General features: G+C 46.0%; 1 protein-coding gene across 6 annotated transcripts in view; it reads right to left on the reverse strand.

Moving 5' to 3' along the window:
- The window catches only part of TLN2 (talin 2), a 418,441-nt gene that overhangs the window by 66,142 nt on the left and 326,121 nt on the right, over positions 1-26,178 (reverse strand). For all 6 annotated transcript variants that reach the window (XM_041740721.1, XM_041740682.1, XM_041740692.1 and 3 more), the window contains 8 exons: positions 25,960-26,082; positions 24,497-24,640; positions 22,727-22,888; positions 16,586-16,726; positions 15,931-16,112; positions 14,711-14,843; positions 12,136-12,237; positions 7,130-7,300 (listed from right to left, as the gene is read on the reverse strand). In XM_041740721.1, the coding sequence (XP_041596655.1) occupies positions 7,130-7,300; positions 12,136-12,237; positions 14,711-14,843; positions 15,931-16,112; positions 16,586-16,726; positions 22,727-22,888; positions 24,497-24,640; positions 25,960-26,082 (1,158 nt within the window). The remainder of the gene's footprint in view (positions 1-7,129; positions 7,301-12,135; positions 12,238-14,710; positions 14,844-15,930; positions 16,113-16,585; positions 16,727-22,726; positions 22,889-24,496; positions 24,641-25,959; positions 26,083-26,178) is intronic.

The following is a 26,178-nucleotide window of genomic DNA, read 5'->3' on the forward strand; positions in this document are numbered from 1 at the left end:
CGCACGGTAAGACCACAGAGAGGTACAAAGGGCTGCCCACGGAGCCCCAGGTCCTGAACACCTCAGTGATTTTAAGTCAGACATGGACCTGGGAGTGAGTGAACGTCAGGTCACTCAAGCCCCAGCTATCACCTGGCATCAGTGGCAGGAGGGACTCTGAGTGAGAACCACCTCGCTGGGCTCAGTGGGTCTGTAGATCCACCAGAGATCATTCTAAGATGGTGTTGTTTTACGTCACTAAGTTTTAGAATGGCTTGTTTGCAGCAACAGCTAACTGTGACAGCCTCTAAGAAGGGCTCCTAAGCCAGCCTTGGGGTCAGAGAAGACTCCTCAGAGGAGGTGTCCTGGCTGAAGAGGAGACCTGGAGGAAGAATCCAGCATCTGGTAGAGTTGGCAGGGTGAAGAGAGGAGGAAAGGGAGAGGGTGCTGGGCAGAGGACACAGCCTGTACAAAGGTCCAGAGGCAGAAAGGATACAGACTGTGACGATTAGCTGAGAAACGTACTGTGTGCAAAGTGTTGGGCATGGTGCCTGGCACACAGCTCCTGCCCCCTTGCATTATCTCTCAATGAATCCAGCCCCCTCTCCAACAAGACTGCGTGCTCCTTGCCACCAGTGGGCTTTCCTTCCCTCCAGAAGCAGTGTTCACAGGAAATGAAGGGTTTGATCAAGTCACCAGGTGGGGCTCCTGTAAAGGGTGAAACATTCCCTTTTCACAGGTATTCACAGGTAATTTTTCTTTCTTTTCTTCTTCTTCTTTTTTTTTTTTTTTTTTTACAAGGATGGATAACCTTCACGGGCTGTTGGTGCAAAATTCTCCTCTGGAGAGGTTATGTAGAAATAAATGGAACCATCTGTTTTGATGCTGCCAAACAGGCATGGATCACAAGAGCTGAGGGCAGAGACAGGGCTTGTGGGGGAGTCAGAACAGGGCTTGGGCCTCCCTCCCTGCCTTCAAGCCCTCAGCTGGCCTCACTCAGGCTGTAGTGACCTGCTCCAGCTCTTCGGACTAGACCAAGAATCCTCGACCATATCCAGGTGAATGCAGGCAGGAGGCCCAGGGCTAGTGTGTACTTTATACATTGCAAGAGTCAGCTATGGGCCCAATGTGACTGTCAATCCAGTTGCAAAACCTATGTTTTTATGTCTTGGGTCAAGTATTTTAGCATTTGACTGACAATGCTTCCTCCTGAGTGACAGGCAGGGAACCAGGAACAACAATAAATATCAGAGGCAGGAATAGCAGGAAGGACAGACAGCTGCTACCCTTCCCAAGGGCCTCCTCTGCGTCAGGTACTGTTCATCACCGGTGTTCATCACCATTGTGCACATCCTCTTCATCCTCACAGCCCACCAGAAGGCAAGAGTTGGCTAACAGCTCTGCCAGGGACCCCTCTGATGATCACAGTCTGAAAATGAGAGCTTAAGCACTAAAGCTTTTGGATCTGGTGGACAACCAGTGCCACTGACTGGCTGGCCATCTGCTGAACTGATGCCACTGGTCAAAAGGAAACTGAGCAGATGGCCAGATCAGGCCAAATTTATCAGCACTACTGAAGAAGCAAACCTCAACATAAGGAATATGGCATCTACCAAGGGAAGTTTCAGCCATTCCCCCCCAAATGGGGGTACTTTTTTTTTTTTATGATAGTCACAGAGAGAGAGTGAGAGAGAGAGAGAGAGGCAGAGACATAGGCAGAGGGAGAAGCAGGCTCCATGCACCGGGAGCCCGACGTGGGATTCGATCCCGGATCTCCAGGATCGTGCCCTGGGCAAAAGGCAGGCGCTAAACCGCTGCACCACCCAGGGATCCCCCAAATGGGGGTACTTTTAAACAGAGTGATGGCACCTGCATGCCATGTGGCAAAGGCAAAAGGGGCCATAGGACTAGCTACCACTCCGGAAGTTGGCTGCGCCCCCCTCATTCCGTGCCTTCCTCTGCCTCTCAGCATCAACCTGGCCTCTAGCTCTCTTGGCTCCATCTGCCATTGTGCACTCCATTCTCACCCGTGAACTTGTTGCCAGCCATGGTCCCAAATCTGCTCAGGACCTAGCCTGTATATGACTTCCAGCACCTGGTAGCTTGCTGCCACATGAGCCCAACCCTGGAAGTTCACCCAGGTTGGAATAGTGAAATATCTGGATGATCTTTGTTGTAGGTTCCTAGGAGGGAGCCTTTAAGTGCCTAGCATTTCCCAAGTGATCAAGGACTGCCTCTGCTATTATTCACGGTGGGTGCCCTGAACCAGACATTAGTTTAGGCTAAGAAAGTGACTCCTGGTGGCTTATGGGCAGTTTCAGGACGGGAGCTGGCCATGCTGGACAGACCAACCGTGTGACTAGAGGGTTGTGGCTTTGAGCAAAAGAGTATCAGCCTGACCTCTGGGGACCTCAGGGGACCTCACGGGGCTGTAAACTGAATCACTGATCATGAGACTAAATTCAATCAATCATGCCTACATAATGAAATCCAAATAAAATTCTGGGCGGCAAAGTTGCAGTGAGCTTCCCCAGTTGGTGATGCATAGCATTAAGCGGAGACGGTGACACATCCTTGGGACATGTTTAGGACTCTCATAGACTTTGCCTTCTGCATGTCTCTTCTTTTGACTGGTTTGTAGCCTTTACAATAACATGGTGAAAGGAGAGCAATTTCTCAAGTTCTGGGAGTCATTCTAGCACATTATTGAACCTGAGGGGGTAGAGAGAACCTCTTGAATTTGGAGTCACCTGGTCAGAGTGAGGATGGCCTGGGAACTCTGGAGCTTATGATTGGTGCCTGAAGTGAGGGCAATGCCTTTAACCTGGGAAATCTAACCTAACGCCAGAATTGCACTGCCCCAGGTACTGCCCCCCTCCCACCCCCTCGCAGTGGCTACAGCTGTCCTGACACTCCTCAGGGGAGACGACCCTTCCAAAGTCCTGCAAAATTACACCTTCACTTTGGTAGACAGAAGGTAAGGAGGCCACTGAGGGAAGGTAAATGGCAACTCTTTTAACTGACTAGCTGAAAAAAAAGAATTCTAAGGGGGAGGCTGTGTGAGCCACATGAACTGACTCAGTCTGTGGCACTGAAGAGCCATGGGAATCAAGAAAAGGCCTTCCATACGACCTCTGATGAGATGTACATTGGTCAGATCTTGGGTGGTTGTCTTGAGTGTGTCAGGAAGGCACAGCTCACGCTCTCAGGGATGTGATGGAGGAAACTGGTAATTTAGGTTGATTGCTGATTTCATGGTACAGAGAAGGTAAAACATAAAATGTGCAGATTGCTTTATTTTGATGATGGAAGTCTGAAAGGTGACATTTCCTGCACATTACCCTCTAGAGAGAGCACCTCATACAAATATTGATGAGAAAGGTAAAATTGGAAGGTGTGTATTTCTCTAAATTCCACTTCAATAAGATGATCACTGGTGGCACAAAAATGTCAGCAATTCTATACATCCATATTAAAGCCAAGTGCACATTTCCGGGGAGAAGTGAGTGCTGCTTGCCAAGTGTCTGCTATCCTATATGGGCTGAGCTGCTATTCTATATGGGCTGAGGAAGGTACAAGAGGCAAGTTCTGGGGGCGACAGCATTAAACCACAACACTGCTCTCTTGACTCCCTGGAAAATGTAAAGGACACTTTCTCCACACCGGGGCAATCCAAACCTACAAAAAACACATCCTTGCTCTTGGCTGTCCCAGAAACAATGACCTGCCCATCTGCTTGTGTAGCCTGCTCTCCCTTCCCTCTGCATATTTAAGTCACAGATCCTTAAAGGGTCAGCTGAGAGTCTGTGAAGCCTCCTCCCATTACCCCAAGCCTCTCCCAGGGCCACTTCCTCCAACTCCAATGGCAAACCTCACCTCTACCCCACAGCCGCATCCAAATCACACATGCCAGCCACCTGAGCACACTAGTTTCAGACACCCAAAGACACAGTAGGCGCTCAATTAAGGCCTGCTTAAAAGCCCAACAGCCATCTGGGAAGTAGACTCAGAAGGCTCAACAATGAGGTCATTATTTTAGATTCTGGAGGGGCTCCTTGTTACTGCTCCTCACAGCACAACCCAGGAGAAAAATCAAACTCGGTTCTTTTTTGGAAACATGTCTGAAGTCTACCTCCAAGGGAGCCTTATTTCTGGATTATAGTGCTTCAACTACAAAGCCCAGTAGAGCAGACACAGACATCACAGCAATTTGGAAAATGGGAGAAGGCTACAGGGGGCTGGGGGACACACATCAATGTGAGCAGAAGGGAAACAAAGGCATCCAATAATTAGAACTGCCCAACAGCGCACAGGGCTGTATATCTGCTGCAGGAGAAGAAGGAGGGGCCCTTTAAGGAGAATGTAAGAAGGAACTGAGTGGGATAGGGCTGAGTGTGGAAGGGAGGTCTCGGGGGGTATAGAATGAGCATAGAAGGGTGGCTCAGTGGGGTGAGGGTTAGGCTACACAGCAAATGCCTTGTAATCATTGGACTCATTAACACCAGACTCTGGGGCTGTCACTTTTTTCTTTTTTTAAAAAAATACCTACTGTGTCAGGCACATTATCTCAGTCAATCTCTATAACGACCCCTGAGAGGTATTCATTATTAACCCCACTGTTTAGATGAGGAAGCAACGAAATGAAGTAATTTGCTAGCAAGAGACAGAACTGGGATTTGAGTCCAATTACATGGATTCCAAAGCTTATCCTCTTTTCTACCACATCAGAGCCAGCGATGATCATTTAACTGCATTTTCTTTGCAAACAGTGACATACAGCATCTAACACATACATACACCTAAGACCTAGCAAGTAACCCCTAGGAAATGTTTGCCCAAAGAATAGTACCCATGGTGACGGAGTCTATGCAATAAGCCTCTTAGGAAAGGACCTAAAAACCCGCTTGTAGTGTCCTAGGCATCCCTTGCGAGGAGCCTGTCAGGGTCTGTGGACAGAGCGCAGGTGGAATGCAGGATGCCAGGGAGGGGAGACACACACATACCCGTCCTGCCTTCCCTCACCATGTCTCAGCCTGTCCCCAATGTGTCAGGTCAGTCACGGAAAACTGGCCCATTCTCGTGTTCTGCCCCCACTTCCAAGCAGAGGATGTCCTCTAAAGCTTATAGTGCAGGCTGCACATGCTCCCAAACCAGGAGTTTCTTGGTATAAAACAGAGCTCCACAAGGAGCTCTGACCTTGTGGTCTAAGCAGATGTGCTAATAGCTAAACAAAACAAAACAAGACAAACAAACAAAAAACCCAGAGAACTCCTAATCTGGATTATTCTGCAGGGAATGAAATCCTCTTGGGTCAGGGTGGAGGAGCTATCTGGCACTGATTCTCAGAAAAAAAGAGACCCTTGAACTGGATCCAGAAGGCAAGTCCTGGCTCCCCCAGTGTGGGGCAGGTGCAAAGTGGGCTGGGCCTACTTGGGCACCTATCTCTCAGCTGTCAGCCAAAAGGGCACTCTCGTTCTTGCTGATCAACCTCCCCATTTCAGCAACAAGGCTTCTTTCTTTCCGGGACACTGAGAACAACCTGAGGGCACTGGCTGGCTCTCAATATTTTTAGCATCCCAAGAGTTAGGCTCTTAAGAGCTGCCAGATACTTGGCTGGAAAAATTGAACACAGAAAATGCAAGTCTAAGACATCATTCATGCCACTACCAGAATGGTTGTTTCTCAGCCCTGGATAGGTTGCCGCACTGCTGACAGTAAAGCCCAAGCTCCTTAAGAATGTGGGAGAGGAGATCTGTCACAACACAGCCCTATCTATCCCCCCACCTGCTGTCCCCACTCTGCATGCTCCACACACATTGGATGGCGCGCTGTTCTCTAAAGATACTGCAATCCTCTTACGACCCCATGTATTCCTCTGTATATGCTGTTCCTCCTTGCTGGCATGCCTCAAGCTACCCTTATGTGCCAAGTAACTTCCTTTTCTGAGACTGACTAGTAACAGGTCACCTCTTCCCTGTAACTTTGCTTGACCTCCCTCCAGCCCTTGCTTTGGGCAGTGGGCCAGTGTTTCCATAGGGTGCAGGTTCAGTCCTGACTCCACATCCACCTGTCCTGCGATGTGCAACAACTTACCTAAGCAGTCGCAGTTCTCACATCTGTGCACTGGGAACCTCCTTATACCATGGGAGTTTTAGGAGATTAAATATCAAGAGGATATAAGGTATGAGAGGTGGTGCAGAACCAGGACTCAGTAACTTTGAGCTCTCAAATTACTATTTTGTGATTCTGGTTCTTAATCTAGAGTATTCTCTGCTGTACCACGTTATTGATGTGTAGACCTGAGAGCTGCAACAAAGCATGCTAAAAAGAATACGTACATAACAGGGATTCCTATTGCTCAGAGGCAAGTATCCTGCACAGATTGTTCCAGTCCGTGTTCCCGCAATGTAGTCTGCTTAGGTGAGGACCCAGGGAGTTTAGATGGACTATGTGGAGGCATTTGCTAGAAGGTATAAATAGCAGGAGGAGCCTCAAACCTCCTCTCAAGGTATCAGAACCCTGGGGGAACTTAAAGCACAGAGGGCTTCAATAAGGGAAACCATCACTCTGACACAAGTATCATCCCCAAGAGAAAATGGCATGCTGTCACCATCTTCGGCCACTTCAAGTAGCTGGGTGACACATCAGGCTGAGGAAATGTTCTACCTGCAAACTAGGAAGGGAGATTTTCATATTAAACTGCTGATCCAAGACAAGAGAAACACATGCCATGGGTGGCCTTACACCATGTTTTGCTTTGAACTTGGGTACCAGGAAAGGAAATGATATTCACTGGAAAACAACTGAGGTTTGCTCTGCACAGGCTGGGTGTCAATGCTGAGCAAGGTGCCTGGCAGGTATGAATTTTCATTCCTGCAATAACTACACAATGTTTTTCTTTCCCAAGGATGCTTGCCTCCAGATTCTGTCATGGAAAAGATTACAAAAAAGCTTCATTATGTCTATGTCTTGACTTTCTTCTTAGAGATCCCCCGGAAGGCCAATCAAATATTATTTCCCACCTTTTGAGCAGGAAGTTACATACTGTCACCAAGAACTAGAGGATTTTCCTTGGAGGAAACTCAACATTGAGGAATATTTGATGACCCCTCGGTGGCCCTCGGTGAGTCCCTGGGATCCTCAACTGTACCTTGGGGTTTCCACCACCTTCTTTGGCTGCGTACAACATCTGCAGGGCAGATTCTGCCAACGTCTTGGTCTGGTCCAGCACTGTCATCTGCTGCTGATGATCCAGGATCTTGGAGGCGACTCCAACGGCTGCTAAGATCAGGGGCTCAAAGTAGCTTGCCAGCTGTGTCACCTTTCAAGACAAAAAAGCCACAGATGTATCATGTAAATACATGTATCTCCTTTAGGAGCCCCACCAGTGGGGAGGGGACTGAGAAAGGAATGGGATGACACACAGCGGAGAGGCAGACCTGCTTAAGTTTACTCTGTTTTACTCACTGGCTAAAATTTACTTTTGTTTTTTTTCTATTATTTAATCCACAATCATGAGTTATTGCCATCATGTTATACATGAGACCCTCAGACCTTATTCATCACTCAATCTTACTTTATTTAATTTATTTTTAAAGATTTTATTTATTTATTCATCAGAGACACAGGCAGAGGGAGAAACAGGCTCCATGCAGGGAGCCTGACGTGGAACTCGATCCCGGGTCTCCAGGATCACACCCTGGGCCAAAGGTGGCACTACACCGCTGAGCCACCCGGGCTGCCCTCAATCTTACTTTTAGAAGTACTTGCTCATTAATGAACTCTTGCTCCGATTTTACTTCCTCTGGGGAGATCTTCGTCTCACCTCTCATCATGGCAGAAGTGTTATGAAATTTGTTCTGTGATCCAGAGTTGGGTGTGAGAGCTCTACAAACTTTAACTTCATAAAAACAGTAAAGCTTTTGAAAGAAACAAAGATAAGCATCTTATGAATGCAGAAGGAAGGGGGATGGGGATGGGCAGGGGAACAGGGCAGTAGAGAGAAGAAGCCTGAGAGCAGAGGCTTTCAAGAAAGCCAATCCAACTGCCTTCTGCCCTGTGCATGTTGACCTGACGCGGATTTGCAATAAAAACAAAAATGATTTCACATCAGTCTAGATGTTCCGTTCATGACTGGTCCAGCCCAGGAGAAGAAAAAAGCCTATCCAGATGGCTCACCACTGTTCTCACTTAGGCCTCCCCAGCAGGTGACAACATGGTTACCTCTGTGCTCACCAGAGCCCACCAGCTGGGTGCTGCAGGGCCACATGTCACACACATATACTGGGTACATTTCACACACCAGGCTTTCTGCTAGAAGCTTACCATGCTTCATCTAATCCCCACAATTCTAAGAGGTACATACAAATGAAGAGCCTGAGGCTTAGGTGGGTGAAAGAACTTTTTCAACCCCAAGCAGCCAAGATGTGGAGCGGTGACAAGAAGCAGGTGTCCTCATCCACAGCCCAGGCTCCTGCCTTCTCTTCCACTGGCCACTACTTCTCATTTTCAGTCCAGCTCCACTATGGTTATAATATTGGGTTTTACAAATGTTTATTATTTGGTTGTCTGTTGTTCTGTAAAGTATTCAAAATAAAGTCCAAGAATAATACAATAATACCCATTTACCTAGCATCTAGAATATCAGATTTTAACGTTTTGCTATACTTGCTTCAGATACCACCATCCAATCCCACTCAGATAAGAGATAAGACACAATGACCCTGATCACACTTTTCTATTCTACTCCTATGTGTGCCAATTACTAATTGCTTAATTATTTCCATCAAGTGTATTTAAGTTCAAGCCTTTGGCCAGCAATTTCCCTTAATGCTTCTCATTGTGTGGAGGAAAATGAATGTGATGGGGCCATAGGCAGGAAGGCCACTTCACATGAGCTGTGCAGTCAGTGGGTCAGAAATGAAGCAGGGGGCAGGAGTCTGTGGGGATGGTGGTGGTTGGGACAAGGTGGGAGTCCAAAATATTAAAATTCATTAGAGCTAACAATGAGACAGACCATCAGCAATAAACGTACGTTTACTCTTTTATCCTTGAATACAGTTTTCTTACAGATGGTTTCAAAGCACTTGAGCAGGGCTATTGCTGGCCTTTACGGTGCTTTGTATGAATTTTATTTTATTTTTTAAAGATTTTATTTTTTAATTTATTCATGAGAGACAGAGGGAGAGAGAGAGAGAGGCAGAGAGAGAAGCAGGCTCCATGCCAGAAGCCCGACGTAGGACTCGATCCCAGGTCTCCAGGATCATGTCCTGGGCCGAATGCAGGCGCTAAACCGCTGAGCCACCCAGGCTCCCACTTTGTATGAATTTTAAAGGGGCTCCCTATCCCTGGGGCAGCCATGATTGATGTCAAAGCACATGACTTGGCTGGATTTTGGCCTCAGTCTCTGCTTTGGCCAAACACCTTTGTGAAAGACCCAGCCTGCACAACTCCAGGTATCAGCCCTTACACATCTGCCTTGGATCTCATCCTCTTTCCCTGGAAGGGTATTAGTGTCGCCACCAAAGGGAACCACAGTGCACTGATGGGTTATAAGGGCTCAGGGCTCAGGATGGGTACTGTATGTATTAAAGGAGTTAAGACATTTAATGCATTAGAACCTTACATATTTTCTAGATTTGTTTTTTCTCCCAAAGGTTTAATTAATTAATTTAGAGACAGAGAGTGCGCACAAGTGGGGGAGAAGTGAGAGGGAGAGAGAGAATCTTAAACAGATTCTGCACTGAGCATGGCACCCGACGTGGGGCTCAATCTCATGACCCTGAGATCATGACCCGAGCTGAAATCAAGGGTCAGATGCTTAACCCACTGAGCCACTCAGGAGCCCCTCTGGATTCATTTTTTAATTTTAAAAGTACATTTCACCAATGCAACCAAAAAATGTCAAGGGCTGCTGTGTGCTGAGAATAATCAAACACAGCTAAGCTGGTGCCCTCATGGAGACATTATGGTTGGGTGATGGAGAGAGAAAGCTCTAGTTTCAGAGCCACTGGATTTGAATCCCATCTGCCAATTCCTTAATGAGAAGTCTTAGGCAATCTGCTTCCTATTACCAAACTTCAGTTTTCTTCTCCACAAAATGGGGATTAATAATAGCACTAAGATCCGTAAGATTGTCAGAAGGATTAAATTAGCATATATAAGAGTAGTTGGCACAATGCCTGCCATGCAGTAGGCACTCAATAAATGCCAGGTGTTACTATTCTTCATGTATTATGGGCAAAAGTTTTTGAAAGGATGTGCTTTTTCCTCTATTTAGGGGGCTTAGCAAAGACTATAACAACTTCTATTTCCTAGACATGAAAGAATAGGAAATATCCTTACCTGGGTTAGCACAGTAGTTTAACACAGAATTTTGAGTAAGTGGTAAATGATCTTGTTTCCCTAGGCCTAGGGTGGCAGAAAGGGTTGAGTGGTAGCCCCCCTAAAAAGATATGTCTGCGGCCAAATCCCTGGAACCTGTGAATATGATCCTATTGGGAAATAAAGGTCTTTGCAATGTATTTAAGGCTCTCAAAATGAGATCATCTTGGATTACTTGGGTGGGCCCTAAATCTGTTAAGAAGTATCCTAGTAAGAGACAGAGGAAGGGAAGACAAACAGAAAAGCAGGAGACAATGTGACCACAGAGGCAGAGACTGGCATGATAATAGTGAAAGAACAGTAAGGGCCACCAGAAGCTAGAAGAGCAAAGAATGGATTCTCCCATAGAGCCTCCAGAAAGAGTCGGGCTCTGCCAACACCCTGTTTTTAGACTTCTGAGAGAGATTCCATTTCTGTTGGTGCAAGGCACCCAGTTTATAGTAACTTGTTATAGCCACTCTAAATAACTAATACATATGGTCTGAGAATTTGCATTTATCAGTTCCAGGTGATCTCTGGGCCCCCACCTGAGTGTTGTAATAAAGAAATGGACCAGGTAGGTATCAACTCTCAGTCCAGGGTTCTTCTGGATGGAGGGGCAGAGGCTTCCTTTGTCCAGAACTCTCTTTTAGAAAGTGAGACTGGTTTAGCCAAAGGGCCAAGAGTAAATTTGTAACTCACGTGACACAAATATCTTATTTTTCTTTTGATGCCACCCATTGACATAGGAATTAATCTTCCATACTAACTCCATATGGACAGGGACAAGGATTGTTGCTCTAGAAATCTAGATATATTTTCTTACAAAATGCTTACTGGAAACAAAAGTAACTGCTGAAATGAAGTCTGGCTACTCTGGCAGACTCAGTTCCCCACAGCAGGCACATGGGCAATGCTCCAGCCCACCTGCTGGGAGAGCTCTGACCTTCAGGCCAGCCCCCACATTCTCTAAACCTCTTCGTACAGGTGGACAAGTCCTCCTCTCTCATTATAAAGGAACTCAGCTGAGAAATGAAATTTGCCACACTTGAAAGCATACAGACACACTGGTCATTTTAAATCTCAAAAACCTTTTCTTTTGAACCAGCAGGAAGCTTAGTAGGCCCTTCAGCTGTTCCACAATGTGAAAAAGCAAGAACATTGACTTTCTAAAATCAATACCTGCTGAAAAGATTTTGGCTACTCGGTTTTCTTGATATGCACATCAATACTGATGTCTGCACTGATAAATGTTAGGAAACCCTGAAGGCGGTTAAAAATCCAATTTTTTGCCCTCCCTCTACTGAGGCACAGGCTGCTAGACAAGTCAACTAGCCTTGAAGGATTTGTAAAGTGAACCCCAAAACAGGTAAAATATTATTCAGTACTTCTACAAGGGGTATGGAATGGCCCTCTGGAGTGGCCTGGGAGGCCTGGTTATCCAGAGTGCAGTTTGCAAGTTTGCTTTGCTCCTTTATATGTGAAAACAGGCACTGTTAGAAACCATGGAAGAACAATGTACCCCTAAACATGCGAGAATGAGGCCAGCCAGCCAGGGACAAAAGATGGAAGACAGCAGACTAGCAATGTCAGTGTTCATCTCTGGCTTATTCAGTGAAGGTCAAGGGCAGCAGATGTCTCGTCTTGGAAAATCTGACTATAACCAGAAAGATCTCATTCCAGTTTCTGTTTGAACTCTAGGTGAAAACTGATCCTGAAGTGGTCAGTGATCAATATCACTCACCCCCCATCGTTCACACAGATCCTCAGCAGGATCCCCTTGGGGCACATTACCTTATGTCCCAGCTGAGCTGCTTCTCCCCGAGCCGCTGTGGCGATGGGATCGATAAGGTGCCCGATTTCTTGGACCACTGAAGTTAGCTGCTCTTGCAGGGCCTGATAAGGAGAGAGAGCTGTCAAATTCTCCCTACGGCAATTCACCATGTAGCCACATTGATTTAAAAATAAAAAGGCCCACGCAGAAGACAAGCTGGCCATGAGAAATGGATACCAAAATATCTACTATATCCTTAATGGATAATCCCTCTCTTGGGTGAGCCACGTAGCTACCACTCCACCCTGCCTTTCCCAGGGTCCCGGAGTTCCCCTGGACTAGAGCCCCCACACTTCCACCCATGAGTGACAAAAGGCAGGTCTGAAGAATACTTTTCCTCCTGGCTCCTCACTCACACCAACCACAGTGTTCAGTGATGTCACCAATATCCTTACTTTGAGTTATTCAGCATAACTACTGGAAGTAAGGAACATTTCCCTTCCAAGGAGGGAAGAAAACTTTGTTCAAACAGGGAGAGCTAATGTGGGGTCTGGGGGAACATCCAGGTGGCTGTGTCCTCAGAACTAAGAACCCTTAAGAAAGGGGAGGTGGGGCGGGGGAGGAGAGAAAAGGCTAATATAAAAAATGAGATCAGCTTTTGGAAAGTAGGACCATTTCCCAGACAAGCACACTGTGAAAATGCCCTGAACTCAGCTCAGGTTCTAAGTGCATTGTATTCAGTGATGTGGATGCAAATATTAAAAACTGCACCCCCCAAGGTATTTCTTTCTCAGATTTGAGAGAAGAACTGTACTCATGCTGTGAAGAGGCCAACTATCTGGGTGACGCTGGTGCATGAGGGAGACGGAGAATTCCAAGGTGGACATTAGTGGCTAATAACAGAACAGACCAGATCCTTTGTGGGACTCACCCTAGGAAATGTGCTTGATGGATTCAGGATTAATAGATCACCACCATAGACTAGCAAGGTACAGGGTAGTTTCTGACAAAGTGACACTGTTCTGCTTGTCAGTAATGAGACTCTGGCCTGTGCTGCTTTCCCTCTGAACAATGATGTATCCAGGCTGGGGTTTCGGGGCAGAGGTGTCTTAATGAGAAGTTAATGAGAAGAGCAATCTAACATGCCAAATGGAAAACAAAATTCTGTGGATAAAAAGGAAAAAGAGATAGAAATAGAAAGATGGAGGAAAGTAGAAACATCCACACTTCCAAGGATCTCATTTAATTCACTATTGTCTATCTGCTCGAAGTGATTATACTCAAGAATGTAAGAATATTTCAGCAATGTTATTACAGATGGCTTATTAAAATGAACAGGGTATAAGGAGGAAGTACACATAGTTCAAAGGGAACTCCTCAAAGGGAGAGATTTTCTTCCTAGGGAGGAAGTGAAGACAGAGGATGTTTTGGGAGGGGTGGTGAAAGAGTGGGGGCCTGAGCAGCTGTTCCGAGGTTGGTTGGTGATAATTCATCAAGCTCTGCACTTAGGATATGCACACTTTTCTGTATGCATGTCCTGACTTTAATAAAAAGTTGACAATAATTCTAACATTCTGCATAGGATGAGAATATTTCTTTTTTTTTTTTTTTAAAAAAGGTTTTATTTATTTGTGTGTGTTTGTATGTGTGTGTGTGTGTGTGTGTGTGTGTGTGTGAGAGAGAGAGAGAGAGAGAGAGAGGCAGACACATAGGCAGAAGGAGAAGCAGGCTCCCTCCAGGGAGCCTGATACGGGACTTGAGTCCAGGAACCCTAGATTCACAACCTGAGCGGAAGGCAGATGCTCAACCAGGTGCCCTTCTTTCTTTTCTTGACAGTGGGGGAAGGGAGTAGAGCTGGAGTAAAATCGGCAGCTCTATTAGTAAAAATGAGCAAGACCAACTCTGGGCCTATTGCTTAGAGACCGCGGCAAAGTTCACTGTGGATGAATTCGTTGGCGGTAAGGGACAGGTCAGTAAACAGACCATCTGTATTTATTAAGCACCTCCTGAGTGTCAGGTTCTTTCAACAGAAAGAAGGAAGTATGAATCAAGGGCCTTTGGACAGGTTAATTGAAAAAATTGGCAAAAGAGGGCCATGGCTCTGAATTAAAAATATAGTGCAAAAGGTTCCCAGCACTGGATATCAGGCAACTTAGTGCAGAATCCTTTACCTCTGAGTAGACCAAATGTGTAGACTTTAATGCTAAATATGCCCATTAGTCAAAAAATGCACTGATAAAACATGACAAGGAAATATTCCAAAATTTACATGTCTTGGTCTGCTCTACTGATGTGTTAGACTGAATACGGTAACCTCACTCCACTGACACACTCTCATCTGACAGTGATCATTTCCCCCCAAATTTCAGCCATATTTGTAATTTCCACTCCAGCAGTACATGTGTTCCTTCACCAAAGCCTTTCTACTCAGCATCTGCCTTACTCCCTCCACAAACTTCCCAGGTGGGTTCCAGGGATAAAGGTAATTCTATGATAAAATGCCAGCATCAAAAATGTGTTTGGCCCCATTCCCCAAAGCTGTGATTCTTAAGTACTTTCAGAGGCCTCTGATTCAGACACCGAGCCCCAGCCTACCTCCACAGAGATGTCATCCCTCGTGGCCAAACTCTGGCTGACAGCTGCCAGAGAGGCCTGCTCAATGTCCCGGATGCACCGGTTGATGCCATCGATGGAGTAGTCACATTCTCTCTGCCCAGGGGCCTTGTCCCTGGAAGGACAGGGCAAGTCAAACAGATTCCTCAGCGTTCAGGTCTCACAACTTGCTGCAGCAATGGTGGGCCGGGAGCCCCTATCTACTTTCTACCATGTCTGATTGATTTAAAGAGTGAATCCCTGAGCCTTGCTTAGGAATGTCTCTCTGCAGAGCCCATGCATTTCTTAATTTAACACTCATGTGAACTCTATTTATTTCGAGTGAGAAAGACATGATGCTGTTCCTCATCTCAGGCTGATGATAGACAACCACTCATCAAACTATTTAGACTTCACTGACTTCAACATAGGACCCTTATTATTTTCTTAAAAGGTCAGAGCTATTTCCTATACAAACATACTATACTCTCGACATTACATATTATTCACAAAGTCCTATGGTAGGAGTTAAAATATCTAGTGGATTTTTTCCTTGTAAGGCATTAGGTGAGAGAACAGTGGGGCTGAGTATCTTTTTTTGGGGGGGGGGATGAGTTTCAAAAGCAATAAAAAACCAAAGTATGGCTAAGGAAAAGGATGTATTCCACGTTGTGGAGTACTAACTGGTCAACTTTAGAGATGTTACACCAACTCTGGGGATTTTTCAGGTTCATGCTATTGCCAGGGAGTTCAGAGATGCCCAGAGTTACTGTGGGACCTAGAATATTCTTTTTGCCTTATTAACAAAATAAAGTAACTTCAAATCCTGCTAAATAAACACTGGTGTTCTCTGCCTAAGCTCCTAGGTCTAGACAATGGTTAGGAGTGGGACTAGGCCATCAGGCCTGGGGATGATCATGAGAATACTACCTAAGTCCTTTCTGACTGAATTCTCTCATCAGTTAAATGGTGACCATGGCAGTGTTTACAAGGCTGTTGTGATGATGAAATAAAGTAATATAGGTAAAATGTTCAGAACAGTTTCTGACATAGAGTGAATGTTTAGGTTAGCTATTGTGTACAGAACTACCACTGGTCCCAAAAAGCCAAACAAAAAGATGGTAATGATCAGCTACATCTATCAAATCAAAGTCCTATTGGGCTTATCCTCCTTCCACCCTGATTAGATGTAGGCTCCAGCAATTTCTGGAGGAGAAACTAACCTGATAGAGGTGATGAGACTCTTGATAGAGTCAGACACAGTGTGGGAGTGTCCAGCTAGCACAGACCAGGTGGGCGGATCTTTGGGGTTGATGGCCAGTGAACGTGCAGTGCGAATGAGGTATGATGAACTCTCCAGCATGGTCTTAGCTGAGACCAGGATCGGTTCCTGTGCCTGAGAACCCTGGGAGCAAACAGCAGAAGAGTCAAGGGCAGGGTGCACAGATTAAGTGAATGAGTTGGGCTCTGGAAGGTTCTATTCTTTGCCAAGGTTCTATTCTTTTGCTACCTGTGTTCTTCAGAAAGAGACATAGAGGTTAGGAAACCATGGAGGCTGGTTCACACAGAGCCTGGATAGCAAGGACGTGGGTCCATGTTCACTTGTAAGTATCATTTTCAAATATGGCGCATACCAAGAAAAGAATCAGCCCCAAACTTAAGTACAGAGCTTGTGTTCAACACATAAAGCTAAGGCATTAGCACTTAAGATACGTGTATATCTTGAGTTTCATTAACTCTGTGCATGTATTGTCATTGACAACAACAACAACGTTCTACGAGACAGAACTTTTGGAGTTCTTAACTATTCATGTGGATTTGGTGCCACACGAACTAGCCAAAGACCCCAGTATTATCTTTGCTGCAAAGACTCCCTACCTCAGAGCTAATCTGGGCAGGAATGCTGACAAACTCAGGGTTGGATGCGAATGCTGTCAGGTTCTCCACAGCTTCGATCAAGGGCGCAGTGGCAATGCGGCACTTATTGCGATTGTCTTCAGAGAAATCCCCATCCAGGGCCTGATGGAAGAAAACACAGAGACATGATCCCATTGAAATGCACAAACCACTCCTGGCCAAGGTAATCATCTCCTAGTGGAAGTATGTGGTTTAATGGGAATACTGAAAATGTTTGTTGAATTCATAAAAAATAATTGGAGAGATCAAGCCATCAAGCAGAGCGCCTCAGCAATTATAAGAAATACAGTTTAATATGTGTTTCACAGGGCAGCTGAACTCAAAGTCCATCAACTTCCTGTTCATATGACCTTGCAGCTGAACCATTTTCTTCCCCACTTTTCATACCATAATCCTTGGGCTTTTCCTCATCCATTTTTACTTTAAGTTTATTCCCTCCAAAATTATAAAAATACTTTACATTGCATAGCATTTCCAATTTTTCTTTCACTTGGATATCCCTGCATGAATTATGGAGGTAAAGTGTCCATATCCACCATTCTGAAATGAGAAAAGTGGAATGAATCCAAAGGGAAGGAATGGACGAGAACTACCCCCAGTAATATGGACAAATCTCACATAGTATTTCAGGGGCCAGAAACAAAAATGTACCTACTGTATGATTCCATGTGTGCCAAGTACAAAAAGAGGTGAAACTAATTTAGGGTGTTGGCAGTCAGGTCATCCTTCAGAGCAAATAAGATGAAGGGACACAAACGAGGCTTCTGGGGGCTGATCATGCCCTAGATCTTGATCTAGCTATAGTTACCTAGGTGTATTCAACTTAAGTTCATGGAGCTCTATTTATATGATGTACGTTTTTGCCTATCCATCTTATGCTTCAGTATTTTTTTTTTTTTAAATAGCAGGTGGCACTGAGTGATCACTCTGTTGACTAAAGGCCTCGATGAGAAGAACCCAGGAACACATCCTGTAATTCATGAAAGGCTGCTTAACAAAGGGTTAACCCTTGGACTTGTGGTTCCCCAACACCTGACCCCACCTTCTGAAGAAGACTGTTAGAACCTGCAGACTGTGCGGGGAGGGGACACACTACAACGACAGGGTCCCTTCCCCTCGGCAAAGGGTTATATTTGAGAAGGCAGTTATATCTGTAGAAGAATATAAATTTCCCTGTTAAATGACCAATTAAACTTTTAATTCAACTGTTGTGAGCAATATATAAAAGCCAATTTAGACAATTAGTGAACAAAAAACTAGGGCGCCAGCATTATGAAACAAACCAGATCTGAGATGAGAGCGTTATTTTTCAGTTAAGCCAAGAGTAGGCTGGCACGTGTGCTCTAACGGCTATTTCTGAATAACAACTACATTCCAATCAAGCTGTGGCAGCTTAGTACAATAATTATACATCCCACCATGCTCATATTTTCAGAGGAATTCCCATGAGCCTGGCTAATTTATCATCTTCACTAATACCATGCATGCCTTGCCTCTACTCATCTGTAGACACTGACCTCTATTCTAACCTCACCAATTCTGCCATTTTTCCAGACCCAGTGGCAACCCTACGTGCTATTTCTTGCTCACACATGGCCTCCATTTTGACCGTCACTTTTGTGCTCAGTAAATAATGGGGAGTTAGCACCTGTCACCCACATGGCATCTTGTTAGTCTAATCTTATTGCACTATGAACATCATGGATTCCTTGAGGTGAGGCTTCAGAGCAACCTGAAATATGCTGGGAGGTAGGGTGGGTACTACGCAGCAGGAACTTGACATGAGTGGCCCCGACATGGGCACACCAGTAGCAGATGGATGGCAGAAATGGACTTCGGTGTCAAAGGAACTCAAATCCCAGTTGCGTCAGTGGCCAATCACACTCCCTCCAGCAGGGATGATGAGGCTTCTAGCTCAATGGAAGATGACAAGCCTCCCTTTCATGTCACTCCTTCCTCCTGTTCTTATCTCCTTACACTCTTCCTGTCCCCTTTTTCTACCTTATACAGCCTTCTTGGCCTATTAGGAAGGCAGGTGTCTGGTCAAGCCACCAACCTTTACTTGAACGTTATCAAAATGAAAAGATGATTGGTACATCCCAAGGAATGGTTTTCTAATTGTGCAGTTTCATAGACTGTGCCAATAGATGAAGAAAGGATATATATATTTTTGAGCCTCGGCACTAAAATCACATATCATGCAGCCCATTGCTAATTATGGGACAGGATCTTGAATGTGGAACACAACACCAAAGCTATTATCAACCACTTTTTTTTTTTCATTTTCAAAAAGGAAAAGCTATTTCCACTAGAGGTGGCATCAGAGAGGATGATTTACACAGATATTATGTCATTTCTGAATGCTGCTTCCACTCTGGGGATGGTGGAGCCACCCAGGTAAACTGAATATGCAAATCTGCTCATTGGTGAAATTTTAAGTAGATATGATAGTTTTCATATGGACTTTCCATGTCACAGAATATCTAGGACAGCAGCTGCAACAATGAAGGGGTAAATTCAGTTAGCCAAATGTCCAGGGCCCATGAGGATGAGGATCCTCTTCATCCCTGGCCAGCTCTTTTGGATGTTCTCTTAGCAAAATCCCACAGGAGTCTGGGATAAACAGTTTCTGCATGTGTACCAGAATCAAAGATTCATGGACTTTGGGAAGCTGGAAGGGACCTTAAGACCTTCAAGATTTGGGACCTTAATCACAAATCCCCAACATTCTAGATGATAAAACCAACACCTAGAAAGTGGCAGGCTATCCAAGCTCACACTTCAAACCACAACCCAAAAGCCCTGGCTCCCTTCTCTTCTGACCTTAGACAAAGGCAATAAGAATAGGAGTAAGAAAAGCCCGAGAAGTTTTCCCCTTTCTTTTTCTTCTGGAACAAAAAAAAATCAACCTTCTTTACCAGTCCAAACCTAAGGATGACCAAAGATGACGCACCTATAGTCAAGTCAACTTCAATTAATAAGAGCTAGATCTGGTATCTTTGGTATACCGTGGGTATGCTTAATCCCAAAACTTGAGCTTCATCTCTGCTGTTAGAGGCAAGGCCATGCTTCAACTCCTCACAAAAAGAAAAGCTGTTGTACAATTTCTACTTGGTACCCAAACTTGAATGAGCACACATTTGAAATAGCATTCCATTCCACACATGTGATTCGAGATTAGTAATGAGCTGACTGAAAAAAGAGAAGCAGGTGACCCTGTGTGGAGTGACCGGCAGAAAGACAGCAGTTGTGGGTAGGGGTCGTGTGCTTCTACCACAGCTGGCATTTAGGGCAATCTGCCAGGGAGGAAGGTGAGGATATTTATTACTGCTGAGCCAAGCTTCGGTATTTTGAAGACTGCTATCGGTAGAGGTTTAAGATTCTTTTTTTTTTTTTTTTAAGATTTTATTTGTTTATTCACAAGAGACACAGAGAGGCAGAGACATAGGCAGAGGGAGAAGCAGGCTACCTGTGGGGAGCCCAATGTGGAATTCAATCCCAGGATCACGACCTGAACCAAGGGCAGATACTCAAACACTGAGCCACCCAGGTGCCCTGAAGTTTAAGATTCTTGGGGGCACATATTCTAATGGTCCTGATAACCTACTGTGAAGGTCTGTTCCCTGGTCTTCAATGTTCCTCTGGCTGGGATCCCTCCTTTTTGTGTGTGTCTATAAAGGTGTGGCAGCTGGGATTTTGGCAGCGTGGGCACATCCTCATGGTTAAAAGCAGGAAAAAAAAAAAAAAAAAAGGACTAAGCAGCCTAAAACTTAGAGCAAAATGCAGCTATGAGGGCAGTAGTCTTAAACATTGAAAGAATTAAATATTCATTTGTTTTGTTCTATGATAGGATTTTTAACCAATTCCTTGAAACAGGAAATCTATTCAGTATACAGTATGGTGAGCTACAGGGAAAGGACTATTACTGTCTTCCTATTAGTAAATTAAAAACAAGGCTCATTGTCCCTGGCAAACCCTGCCGCGCAGTGAGAATTGAAAAACCAAGCACACTTCAACCAGTCGAGGGGCAATGGGTTCATTTCTGTTCCTTGTGCATAGCTGCTGTTTCCCAGGGAGCTCATAGAGACGACGCCTTCATCTTCCCCACCTAACAATCACCCGCACCCCTCCTCTGATGTTCCTGCACAGGCCTATCGTTCAGGCCATCACAAGAGCTCATTTGCCGCCGGGAATTGCAAAGAGGGTTTGACACCGTGAGGAGAATCTGAAAAGGAGAGGAGATCTTAGCAGAGATGCTTTATACAGAGATAGGTCAGGACTTAGAGCAGGAGGAGGCACAAAAGAAAGGTTCCCAGGAGTTTCTATAGAACAGTTTTTTTCTTTTTTTTCTTCCCCCTCCCGTGCTCCATCTAAATATAGTCTGTTTCCTAATGACCAGAAAATGGCCAAGTGTGACTGAAGTCGGTTAATTATACAGCAACCACCCGTGCGTGATGTCATTCCCTTCAACTGTTGTTGTCTTTCATCCTGGCCTCCCCCAGTTTGCACACAAGGAGTGCAAACACACCGAGGTGTTTGGTCCTAAGTTAGTCTGGATTTGGATAGCATGGCAGGGTGAGAGCAGGATCAAGAGTAGAAAGGGTGGGGGTTCTGGAAGCTGGGTTTGAATTCCTATGTGTCACTGACTGGCTGGGTCTCCTTGGGAAAGTTACTTAACCTGCCAGCGCCTAGTATCCAGACTATAAAACGAGGATGACAAGCACAGGGTGGTATTGTGAACTGGGATGAGTAATCTACACCAAACATTTGGAAACGAGCTTTGTACAAACCAAAGAGTTAAAAATGTAAGCTTTGTTAATTTTGAATACTATGAACGATGATGGTAATTAAGGTGAGCAGCCACCACGATCCCAAGGGCACCTGCTCACTGGCTTTAATTTATTTCCAACCTATCTTATTATTGTCTTCAAATAGGCGGGCTTTACTCTTTTAAGGCTCTTTGTTTAAACGGTAAGAAACTGCTGACAGGGCTAACCGTCCTGTGCTCTCACCCGCCAGCTCCTAACTGCTGCTGGGCTGCGTGCTCTCCTCTAGCTTCCGCCTCTGGACTGATTTTCCACACGACTCAAGTGCTTTAGCATCATGCAAGGAAAATGATGCGTGTCATATGCTATCTCCAGAGAGGACAGAGTAGTACTACACGAGGGCCTGCCCAGTAACAAAGCAGATCGCCCCACCTCAATGTGTGTGACAATCCCTAAATACGTGTTAACCCTCCATTGGCCTTCCCCTCTCAGATCTGGGTTTACACAGAGCTGGTAGCCTGCCTTCCGTGACACACTGCTTTGGAGGCTTGGAAGGGGGTTCTGGGTTCCTTGCCTGTGGCCTGCTCTCCCAGCTGTGGCTGTTTCCTTTTGAGGTTAGCTGCCAGCGGCTGCCTGATCTCCGCTTGGGGCAGACTGGGTTTGTGGCTTTATCACCCACCTATACCTACTCCAGGCCAGCTGCTGCAATTCCTTCCTCACAGGGTACCTGCCACTTCCCTCCCCCAATCAGTCCACGGCCTGTAACACAAAGATGAACTTGGTATGAACATGGAATGCTCTGTTTTAAAAATCTGATGCTCTGTTTCAAACATTTAAGCAGCTATAAACAGAATAGAAATCACAGGGTAGATTAAATTGATTTTTTTTCAAGTGATTTCCCCAAAGCTTCCCATTCCCTTCTCCCCTTCACCTTCTCTCTAGGTCCAGATATATCTAGCAATAAAGGCAGACCCCCTACCAGCAACTCCCTGGAGCCAATGAGCTCAAAATCGTAGCAGCAGCTACGATAAACACAGGGTGTCTGCTATCCAAACACAGTGCCAAGCAATGCCTCATAGCCAACCTCTTTCACATTTCTGCCCCCAAGCTTCTCAAGTACAGAATTTGGCAACCCTGCTGCCTCCAGTTTAAGAAGGTTAGTGGAGACCAACCAAGGCTGTTGGTTTTTCATGATAAATATCTCAATGATTTCTATCAGGTGTTAGGCTTCACGAGACACAAACCTGAGGAGAGCAAAACTGAAATCCTGCATACTTCCTTCCCCACTGTAACAGGTGACACAGGGATCACCTAAGATGTCTGTTCCGTGACCTACCTTGATGGTCTTCACTAGGTTGGCAGTGCTATTGGCAACTTCCTTGGCTGACTGGACAAAGTGTCTCTTGGCCACTGGGTTGGCCGTCTTGGACGAGGCAATGCGGCAGGCGTTGCACAGGGCCGAGGTGTGCTTGGCGACAATGGTGGCCGCTGACAGAACCTACAAAGCATGGAGCTGGGTTGCAGCACCCCATGGTCAGTGCAGAGGGGTGCAGGTCAGAGGAGTCCACCCTGGTCCCGAGCCCCGTGTTCCTCTTCAGCTCACATATCTAGGGCCCATGTGATTACAACATGCGTGTCTAGCTCTGCTGCCCCAAAACCATGCCAAGAGAGGCTAAGTAAGAGAGAATAAACAAAAGGAAAGGAGGTGCTGCTGGAGTGGGAGAGGGCTGGACTCCAGATAGTCTGAAAGGAGAGGGGATCAGCTCTGCTTCAGGATCCCTGGCCAGGAGGCACATGGTCCAGGGTCTGGGCCAGTGCTGCCTGACGGAAGTATAATGTGGACGACATATGAAATTTTAAATTTGCTAGTAGCCACATTAAAATAAGTAGAGATACAAGAGAAATTAATTTCAATAACTTCTTTTATTTAAATTGATAGATCCAAAATATTCCATTTCACCAGGTAATCAATTTAAGAATACTGAGATCTCATTATCTTTTCTTATTATATCAAGTCTTCAAAATCCAGTGTGTATTTTACACTTACAGCCCATCACAGTTTGGACCAGCTACATTTCAAGGGCTTAATGGCCATGTGCAGCTCATGGCCACCACACTGGAGTCCAGGTCTAGATGAGGAAAATAAACACCAACATGCATCAGTTCCTTCCTCACCCACAGGGGGACTGCAGGCCCTAGTAAGGGGTCTGGGTCCATTATCTCCCGGGCCCCACCCTTAACCCCAACAACTCTCTTGAACCCACCTGACCCACTTGACTGAGGCTGGTAACACCCTATTGTCTTTAACTGGACAGAGACGAGTGTCAGGTGCCCTGACATCTTCCACATCAGCTCTCAGGCTGGAAGGCAGGTCAGAGGGTCCCTCTAGTGCCTCCTTAACTTGGCTCCTCCTCCTGCCTAAAGAATGCTGGTCTTGGGGTACACAGTGGACATGGCACTCACGGGCTGCCTCTGGTAACCCTATGGACCAGTTCTTGTTCCTTTTAGCACAAGCTGCTTAAACAGGGCTCCCTGCTACTTGGATATGCAGTGTTGCACATACTGTTTAGTCTTAAAACGCCTCTGTGGGTCCTTTAGGCACTTTGGATTCTAACTAGACTTTGAGGCCTGGCTCAGTGCCACCATCTCTGTGACGTGCACCTTGATAGCTCCTCATATGTTCTCTGTGCATCCCTGGTGCTCTCATCACATCCTGGCAACCCCCATCTTCCAAGCTTTCTCCAACAGAGTTACAGCCAGGGCCTACATGATCAGGTTACTTGTGTTGACCCTTACTGCTGAGCACAGAACAAGCCCTCCACCCATGTTCTCTGACCTGAATGAAATCATGAGACTCCCGATGAATCTCACAGTAATTACTCTACTCCTACTGCCTAGCAGCACCTCGTTTGAAAGCCCTGACACACTGCCACGCTTACCACATTTTGTAATATTCCCCCCTCAAGTTGTTATCCACAGCACTGCATTTAGCTGGCTTTGCAAGCTCTGAAAGAACAGTATTCCTTACTCATTTCTCACAGTCTCCCACAAACCACTTCCAGGAGCTTAAGGACTCACAGACCTCACACTCTCACCCCGTGGTTACCTGTGACGGGCTGCTGCCGGGGTCCACCAGGTTCTGGCATGCCATCTGGATAGCCTGGTTAGCCCTGGCAAACTGGATGGGGTCCACGAGGCCCTGGTGGCCCGCCTGGCTATTTGGATCGGAGATGCCCACCAGGTATGCAGCCTAGAAAGGGAGGAGGAAAGCACAGCTTAGACCCAGATGAGCCTGTAGGGGACGAGGGCCTGGCAATGCACCTGCAGCATACTCAGGAGCTCCTTGGTGTAGGTTTGGTTAGGGTAATCTCATCAGTAAGGGTTTAAGGACAGACGAGCTGATGGCAGCAGAGTCTCCTGCAGGCCTCTGGGAACAAAGTCTCTCTGTTCTTAAGAAAGCCTCAAGCAGCTTTCCAATGGGGCCTGAATAAGGAGGAAAGCAGCCCTGTGTGCTGCTGGCAGCCATCTTGGGACCATGAGGGTACCCAGGCTCAGTGTGAGGCTGACTCTCTGGCTGGCAGATGGCAGAGACAGAAAAATGTGAGTGGAGACCAACAGCATAGAGCTGCTGGGTCGGCCAACGCTGGAGCCTGCCATGCATGAAAGTTTCTCATCTCATAGCCAACTGCTTCCTTATTGTTGAGGCCAGTATATCCAATAGTAAGTAAGAAGAATGAGTATGATGGCTCTGGTGGGGGGTGGGGGGGGAGGTACTATTTGGTCTCGAAGAGGACAAGAGGCTGTAAAAGAGAAGGTCTTCTCTTTTAAGCCCTGTGGATGTGTTAGTCAAATCAGAGGGAAAGAACGAAACTGTTAATGGGAATTTTAACCTTAAGTCATTCCCGAGAGATTTGAGGGGCAGGATAAGAACAATTTCATCCCCCAAACTAGGGACGTTTCCCTTTGGTTCAGTAAAATCTCTCAGCCTCGGGGTGACTGTCAAATGGTAAATCCTTCAAGGTAAATGCTGACAATTTTTGAAGCTTCAGTCACATGACCCCAAGAATTATTAGAGATGCAGAGGACAGTGGCACCAAAGCAAGGAACATGCCCGATTACGTCTCTGCAGGATGGTATCAAAATTTTTCTCCCTCTGATCCTAAAAAGAGCATGACAAACATTTTTGCAATTTTAAAGCCTCAGGGAGAATGGGAATTATGTAATATTCATTTTTCTCCTCTGTAAAAGTGGTCTTAAAAGAAAAACAAACCCAAATCTGGTCTCTGAACCCTTATTCTGGGCCCACAATGTTCAGAATGTCACTGTCCTCATCAGGTTGTTCTGCTCCTGGGGGGTAACTGGCTGTTGCCTTGTCTAAATGCCCCAACCAGCAAAGGAACCTCTGCTTTGCCATGGTTTCTATGATGGTGGCTGGGGAAGAAGCTTCAGTTGGAGCTCACACATGCCTCTCACCGGGGTGTGGTATTCCTGGTATCCTCACCCTAGCATAGGACAGAGGCCTTAAGGCTGGAAGGCCTACATCAGGGGCCATGGGGGCCCGGCCCTTACCTGGGCTGCAGCCTCTGTCAGCCCACAGAGGGCTTTGGACGCAATCCCCACACACTCCCCAAAGGCAGGGAGGTCCCCAGTCTTGGCGTTCTGCGAAATCCCTGCCATTGACTCGCCCAGAACCTGCAAAACAACCAAGCAGTGACACTATTAAACCCCAATTTCTTCCAGCCATGTTGGAAAAGGGGAAAAGGGAGCCACGCTTCCAACTTTAACATT

Source organism: Vulpes lagopus, chromosome 2, assembly GCF_018345385.1.
Source record: "Vulpes lagopus strain Blue_001 chromosome 2, ASM1834538v1, whole genome shotgun sequence".
Taxonomy (NCBI): Eukaryota; Metazoa; Chordata; class Mammalia; order Carnivora; family Canidae; genus Vulpes; species Vulpes lagopus.